Source organism: Scomber japonicus, chromosome 20, assembly GCF_027409825.1.
Source record: "Scomber japonicus isolate fScoJap1 chromosome 20, fScoJap1.pri, whole genome shotgun sequence".
In the NCBI taxonomy this organism is placed as follows: Eukaryota; Metazoa; Chordata; class Actinopteri; order Scombriformes; family Scombridae; genus Scomber; species Scomber japonicus.
The window spans coordinates 110,001-117,500 of NC_070597.1; the positions used below are offsets into that span (position 1 = coordinate 110,001).

Genomic DNA, 7,500 nt, shown 5'->3' on the forward strand with positions numbered 1-7,500 from the left:
CATCATGGGAAGATATGTGTAACTTGATTTCTTCTTATATTGAACCACAGTTCTTCTTTTGTTCTGAACATATATTGTTTGGCTTCATCGATTATCCATCTGCAAAACATTTTTTTTTATATATAAATAATCTTATTATTATATATTATACATTTAGCCAAATAGCATATCCACAAATGTCGATGCACCAATCAGAAACCTCTTTTCCATCTTTGAAGTGAAGCCAAACAATATATTAAAACTATTAAACTTTCCACTAATATAAAATCCATTAAGACTTTTATGTGCTCTCTTTAATATATTTGTATAACTGTAATAAGATATTCTGAAATATTGCCTCTGAATGTGTCTCCTTGTATTACTTAATAAAGTTTATTTAAAAAAAAATAATAATAATAATAACAGGCGGAACTTCCGGTGCTAACTGCTAGCCGTTAGCTCCGGTAGCTCCCAGCTCTCCGGTTCTCCGTTAATAACCGTTAATCAGAATAATTAATAAACGTATTAAATCATTAAATGACGTTAAAACGTGTCAGACTGTTGGCGGGAAACTCACGCTGCGCTGCGGTGCTGATGAGGCCGAGCACGCGACTCTGATCCTCACACGTGCTCACGTTCAAATCCATAAACTCCGCCATGATGCTGCCCGCCGCAAGGCCTGCTGGGACATGTAGTCACCAATACTGACGTGTCATGTGACGTGTCATGTGATGTGTCATGTGACGTGTCATGTGACGTGTCATGTGACTTTGTGTTCCAAGATGGCTGACACATGTGACAGAAGCTGCTCAATTTAAAAAGGTCAGAAACATTTAATAACTAATGATGACGTCACCTTTATTATATTTAATAGCTAATGATGACATCACCTTTATTATATTAATAACTAATGATGACGTCACCTTTATTATATTAATAACTAATGATGACATCAGAGAGAAATAATCTATAATCAATAACTAATATCTGATAACGTTTGATTCATTTATGTTTGAATCACAACATGAAAAACAATCAAAGGTTCTAAAGCTTTGCAGAACGGTTCCTGTCTGAAGGGTTCTGTCTGGTTCTCATCAGCGAGACGGTTCCTCAGTGATTCTTCATGTTCTCCATTTCAATCCATTTGTCTGATTTTCCAGTTGAACCCTGAACGCAGCAGAGTTTAGATCTAAAGGAAGGAACGTCGTAACAAACCGTTTGTGTTCGGGTTAGGGTTAGGGTTAACGTTTGTGTTAACCCTAACCCTTTTGGATCCATGAACGTTCTCTACACAAGCAACCGGAACGTTCTAGAGCAGGAGAACGTGTGCTGTCGCCTGCGTCAGTGACGGTTTAAACCTTCAGCTCATATTTAGTCAAACGTTTGGAACGCAGTGAAAAGTTCCTCTCAGAACAAACGCTTAGTGTTCATCTGTTCTACCCCTCACAGATGTTCTACCCCTCACAGATGTTCTACCCCTCACAGATGTTCTACCCCTCACAGATGTTCTACCCCTCACAGATGTTCTAACACTCACAGATGTTCTACCCCTCACAGATGTTCTACCCCTCACAGATGTTCTAACACTCACAGATGTTCTAACACTCACAGATGTTCTAACACTCACAGATGTTCTACCCCTCACAGATGTTCTACCCCTCACAGATGTTCTACCACTCACAGATGTTCTACCCCTCACAGATGTTCTACCACTCACAGATGTTCTACCACTCACAGATGTTCTACCACTCACAGATGTTCTAATGCTAACAGATGTTCTAACGGTTCCCAAACCGCTTTCTGTCTCTTGCTGGAACCTTCACAGCAAATGTCGAATATTAAACACTAATCCAGCAGCAGCATAAAGATCTAAGCGCTAGCTTAGCGATAATAGCACTAGCTTAGCGATAATAGCGCTAGCGGCTAAAACGTTCAAACAGCCGCCAAAGAAACGTTCTTACAGTTTGACTTTAACTTCAGGAACAAATCTACTTCTGAACATAACCCTAAGCTAAGCTAAGCTAAGCTAACAGTTTCCCTCTGCTTCCAGTCTTTATGCTAAGCTAAGCTAAGCTAACAGTTTCCCTCTGCTTCCAGTCTTTATGCTAAGCTAAGCTAAGCTAACAGTTTCCCTCTGCTTCCAGTCTTTATGCTAAGCTAACAGGTTCTGTTCCCTGCAGGTTCTCCGTGGCGGCCATGTTGAAGGTTCTCCTCTCTACCAGGAAGTGTTCCACCTTCGTCTCCAGGATGAGGTCATCAGTCACCTGACCCTGATTATTGATCAGCTGATGTATTGATTACTGATCAGCTGATGTATTGATTATTGATCAGCTGATGTATTGATGACCGATCAGCTGATGTATTGATTATTGATCAGCTGATGTATTGATGACCGATCAGCTGATGTATTGATTATTGATCAGCTGATGTATTGATTACTGATCAGCTGATGTATTGATTACTGATCAGCTGATGTTCTCTCAGGTACGTGAACAGGTTGAAGCAGGATGATGATGCGTGTTCTGCAGCGCTGCAGACCGGTCGTATGTTCTTGTTCCACCGACTGAACCCTCTGCTGCAGAACACGGAACGAGGAACCTTCAGACCCCCCACACTGACCTGCTCAGGTACAGAACCACACAGAACCACACAGAACCACACAGAACCACACAGAACCACACAGAACCACAGCAACAGAACCACACAGAACCACAGCAACAGAACCACACAGAACCACACAGGACCACACAGAACCACACAGAACCACAGCAACAGAACCACACAGAACCATAGCAACAGAACCACAGCAACAGAACCACACAGAACCATAGCAACAGAACCACAGCAACAGAACCACACAGAACCATAGCAACAGAACCACAGCAACAGAACCACACAGAACCATAGCAACAGAACCACAGCAACAGAACCACACAGAACCACAGCAACAGAACCACACAGAACCACAGCAACAGAACCACACAGAACCACAGCAACAGAACCACAGCAACAGAACATCTGTGTGTGTGTGTGTGTGTGTGTGTGTGTGTGTGTGTGTTCTCTGATGTTCCAGATGTGCAGTCCGTCCTGGAGAACCTCGGTGCAGACGGATCCCTGCTGGAGGAGTCGGTTCTGATTGGCTGTTCTGAACAGAACCAGGCTCAGTTCTGTTTGGATGTTGGTAAGAAAAGAAAACTGTAGAACACAGAAGTCCAACAGTGCCAAGGGTTCCTGAACGCACCACGGTCCCTGAACGCACCACGGTCCCTGAACGCACCACAGTCCCTGAACGCACCACGGTCCCTGAACGCACCACGGTCCCTGTTGTGTGTTACATATAACATGTTGTGTATTGTGTGTTGTGTGTAACGTTGTGTGTTGTGTATTGTGTGTAACATGTTGTGTGTTGTGTATTGTGTATTGTGTGTAATGTTGTGTGTGTTGCAAGCCAGCTAGACTAGGCAGCAGTGGAGGAGGGGTTGTGTGTTGTGTGTTGTGTTTAACATGTTGTGTATTGTGTGTAACGTTGTGTTGTGTGTGTGTGTTGTGTGTGTGTGTGTGTGTGTGTGTTGCAGGCCAGCTGGACCAGGCCGCGGTGGAGGAGGTTCTAACAGGAAGTTTTGTGGATTTGAGGAAAACGTTCTTCCTGCTGAGCGCAGCAGAAGCGCCTCTAGTGGCCAAGGTGAGTATTGCAGTGAGTGAGTGTCTGATCATCAGGGTTCTGTCAGGTTCTGAAGGGTTCTGCTGGGTTCTGTCCTCCAGGGTCAGGCTCTGCTGCGCTGGCATCAAACCAGCGGCTTCTCCAGCGCCACGGGTCGACCGACCCGCCGGAACCGGGCAGGAAGTCAGAGAGTCTGCAGCAGCAGTGGCATCATCTCCTATCCCACGGTGAGAACAGCTGGGTTCCTGATGTTCCTGAGCAGATGTTCTAACCCTGAGCTGATGTTCTAACCCTGAGCAGATGTTCTAACCCTGTTCTTGTGCAGATGTTCTAACCCTGATGTTCTAACCCCGAGCTGATGTTCCTGAGCTGATGTTCTAACCCTGATGTTCTGACCCTGATGTTCTAACCCTGATGTTCTGACCCTGATGTTCTAACCCTGATGTTCTGACCCTGATGTTCTTGTGCAGATGTGTCCGGTGGTCATCGTGCTGGTGTCTGATGGGACTCGGTGTGTTCTCGGCCGCCAGGCGACGTTCCCTCGGGGAATGTACAGCGCTCTGGCCGGGTTCTGTGACATGGGTATGCAGTGTGTGTGTGTGTGTGTGTGTGTGTGTGTGTGTGTGTGTGTGTGTGTGTGTGTGTTGCAGGGGAGAGCCTGGAGGAGGCGCTGTGCAGGGAGGTGTGTGTGTGTGTGTGTGTGTGCGTGTGTGTGTGTGTGTAACTGTGTGTGTGTGTGTGTGTGTGTGTGTGTGTGTGTGTGTGTGTGTGTGTGTGTGTGTGTGTGTGTAACAGTGTGTGTGTGTGTGTGTGTGTGTGTGTGTAACAGTGTGTGAGTGTGTGTGTGTGTGTGTGTGTGTGTGTGTGTGTGTAACAGTGTGTGTGTGTGTGTTGCAGGGGAGAGCCTGGAGGAGGCGCTGTGCAGGGGTGTGTGTGTGTGTGTGTGTGTGTGTGTGTGTGTAACAGTGTGTGTGTGTGTGTGCGTGTGTGTGTGTGTGTGTGTAACAGTGTGTGTGTGTGTGTTGCAGGGGAGAGCCTGGAGGAGGCGCTGTGCAGGGAGGTAGCAGAGGAAGTCGGTCTGGAGGTCGTCAGTGTTTCTTACAGCTCGTCTCAACACTGGCCGTTTCCTCACAGCTCCTTCATGCTGGGCTGCCACGCCTCGGTTAGCCCCGCCCACACGCAGGTAACACACACACACAGACTGTTAGCCCCGCCCACACACAGGTAACACACACACACACACACACACACCTCTGTTAGCCCCGCCCACACGCAGGTAACACACACACACACACACACACACCTCTGTTAGCCCCGCCCACACGCAGGTAACACACACACACACACACACACACACCTCTGTTAGCCCCGCCCACACGCAGGTAACACACACACACACACACACACACACCTCTGTTAGCCCCGCCCACACCCAGGTAACACACACACACACACACACACACACACACCTCTGTTAGCCCCGCCCACACCCAGGTAACACACACACACACACACACACACACTGTTAGCCCCGCCCCTGTAGTTAACCTGTAGTTAACCTGTAGTTAACCTGTAGTTAACCATGTGACCTGTAGTTAACCTGTAGTTAACCATGTGACCTGTAGTTAACCTGTAGTTAACCATGTGACCTGTAGTTAACCTGTAGTTAACCTGTAGTTAACTATGTGACCTGTAGTTAACCTGTAGTTAACCATGTGACCTGTAGTTAACCTGTAGTTAACCTGTAGTTAACCATGTGACCTGTAGTTAACCTGTAGTTAACCATGTGACCTGTAGTTAACCTGTAGTTAACCTGTAGTTAACCTGTAGTTAACCTGTAGTTAACTTGTAGTTAACCATGTGACCTGTAGTTAACCTGTAGTTAACCATGTGACCTGTAGTTAACCTGTAGTTAACCATGTGACCTGTAGTTAACTTGTAGTTAACCATGTGACCTGTAGTTAACCTGTAGTTAACCATGTGACCTGTAGTTAACCATGTGACCTGTAGTTAACCTGTAGTTAACCTGTAGTTAACCATGTGACCTGTAGTTAACCATGTGACCTGTAGTTAACCTGTAGTTAACCATGTGACCTGTAGTTAACCATGTGACCTGTAGTTAACCTGTAGTTAACCATGTGACCTGTAGTTAACCTGTAGTTAACCATGTGACCTGTAGTTAACCTGTAGTTAACCATGTGACCTGTAGTTAACCTGTAGTTAACCTGTAGTTAACCATGTGACCTGTAGTTAACCATGTGACCTGTAGTTAACCTGTAGTTAACCTGTAGTTAACCTGTAGTTAACCATGTGACCTGTAGTTAACCTGTAGTTAACCTGTAGTTAACCTGTAGTTAACTATGTGACCTGTAGTTAACCTGTAGTTAACCATGTGACCTGTAGTTAACCTGTAGTTAACCATGTGACCTGTAGTTAACCTGTAGTTAACCTGTAGTTAACTATGTGACCTGTAGTTAACCTGTAGTTAACCTGTAGTTAACCTGTAGTTAACTATGTGACCTGTAGTTAACCTGTAGTTAACCATGTGACCTGTAGTTAACCTGTAGTTAACCTGTAGTTAACCTGTAGTTAACCATGTGACCTGTAGTTAACCTGTAGTTAACCTGTAGTTAACCATGTGACCTGTAGTTAACCTGTAGTTAACCTGTAGTTAACCATGTGACCTGTAGTTAACCTGTAGTTAACCTGTAGTTAACCATGTGACCTGTAGTTAACCTGTAGTTAACCTGTAGTTAACCTGTAGTTAACCTGTAGTTAACCTGTAGTTAACCATGTGACCTGTAGTTAACCTGTAGTTAACCTGTAGTTAACCATGTGACTTGTGTCAGCTGACAGTGGACCACTCTGAGCTGGAGGACGCTCGCTGGTTCAGTCGACAGGAAGTGATGTCAGCGCTGCAGGTGAAGCCCAGGAGGGGCGACCCCCCCGCCCTCTGGCTGCCCCCCAAACACGCCATCGCCCACCGACTCATCACAGAGTGGACCCAGCTGACCCAGACGGTCAGCTGACCCGGGCGGTCACCTGACCCGGACGGTCACCTGACCCGGGCGGTCACCTGACCCGGGCGGTCACCTGACCCGGGCGGTCACCTGACTGGTACTGGATGAGGAAGAAGAAGACCATGTGACCTGATAGAAAGCTCCACAACTAATGTTTAAATAAAGAGACTCTGATACCAGCTGGTGTTCAACCTGTTATTTATTAATATAATTACCCAGCAGGGGGCAGTAGAGTGTAGCAGGGGGCAGTAGAGACCAGCAGGAGGCAGTAGAGACCAGCAGGGGGCAGTAGTGAGTAGCAGGGGGCAGTAGCGACCAGCAGGGGGCAGTAGTGACCAGCAGGGGGCAGTAGAGTGAGTAGCAGGGGGCAGTAGAGTGAGTAGCAGGGGGCAGTAGCGACCAGCAGGGGGCAGTAGAGTGAGTAGCAGGGGGCAGTAGCGACCAGCAGGGGGCAGTAGCGTGAGTAGCAGGGGGCAGTAGAGTGTAGCAGGGGGCAGTAGCGACCAGCAGGGGGCAGTAGAGACAAGCAGGGGGCAGTAGAGTGAGTAGCAGGGGGCAGTAGAGACCAGCAGGGGGCAGTAGTGAGTAGCAGGGGGCAGTAGCGACCAGCAGGGGGCAGTAGAGTGTAGCAGGGGGCAGTAGCGACCAGCAGGGGGCAGTAGTGACCAGCAGGGGGCAGTAGAGTGAGTAGCAGGGGGCAGTAGCGACCAGCAGGGGGCAGTAGAGTGAGTAGCAGGGGGCAGTAGCGACCAGCAGGGGGCAGTAGCGTGAGTAGCAGGGGGCAGTAGAGTGTAGCAGGGGGCAGTAGCGACCAGCAGGGGGCAGTAGAGACCAGCAGGG

General features: G+C 47.5%; 2 protein-coding genes across 3 annotated transcripts in view; one reads left to right on the top strand and one right to left on the bottom strand.

The window, feature by feature from the left end:
• Positions 1-650, bottom strand: part of rpp30 (ribonuclease P/MRP 30 subunit) — a 7,369-nt gene extending 6,719 nt beyond the window's left edge. The window contains exon 1 of the mRNA XM_053341654.1: positions 557-650. Within this exon, the coding sequence (XP_053197629.1) occupies positions 557-638 (82 nt within the window). The 5' untranslated portion in view covers positions 639-650. The remainder of the gene's footprint in view (positions 1-556) is intronic.
• A 115-nt stretch (positions 651-765) lies between these two features.
• nudt13 (nudix (nucleoside diphosphate linked moiety X)-type motif 13) lies at positions 766-6,768 on the top strand. 2 transcript variants are annotated; one of them, XM_053341649.1, is made up of 9 exons: positions 766-801; positions 2,160-2,231; positions 2,464-2,606; positions 3,053-3,160; positions 3,555-3,661; positions 3,742-3,867; positions 4,111-4,222; positions 4,669-4,823; positions 6,490-6,768. In XM_053341649.1, the coding sequence occupies exons 2-9, from the start codon at positions 2,176-2,178 to the stop codon at positions 6,667-6,669; spliced, it is 987 nt and encodes a 328-aa protein (XP_053197624.1). In that variant the 5' UTR covers positions 766-801; positions 2,160-2,175; the 3' UTR covers positions 6,670-6,768. The 2 variants fall into 2 exon arrangements, with proteins under 2 accessions (XP_053197624.1, XP_053197625.1); XM_053341650.1 differs by having other exon boundaries at positions 2,476-2,606.
• Positions 6,769-7,500: the final 732 nt, after the last annotated feature.

Bases quoted from the DNA above. Each gene is read 5' to 3' on its own strand.
- nudt13 (XM_053341649.1), top strand. From the start codon at position 2,176: ATGTTGAAGGTTCTCCTCTCTACCAGGAAGTGTTCCACCTTCGTCTCC. The intron at 3,662-3,741 runs GTGAGTATTGCA...TCTGTCCTCCAG, and splicing joins AAGCGCCTCTAGTGGCCAAG to GGTCAGGCTCTGCTGCGCTG. The intron at 4,223-4,668 runs GTATGCAGTGTG...TGTGTGTTGCAG, and splicing joins GGCCGGGTTCTGTGACATGG to GGGAGAGCCTGGAGGAGGCG.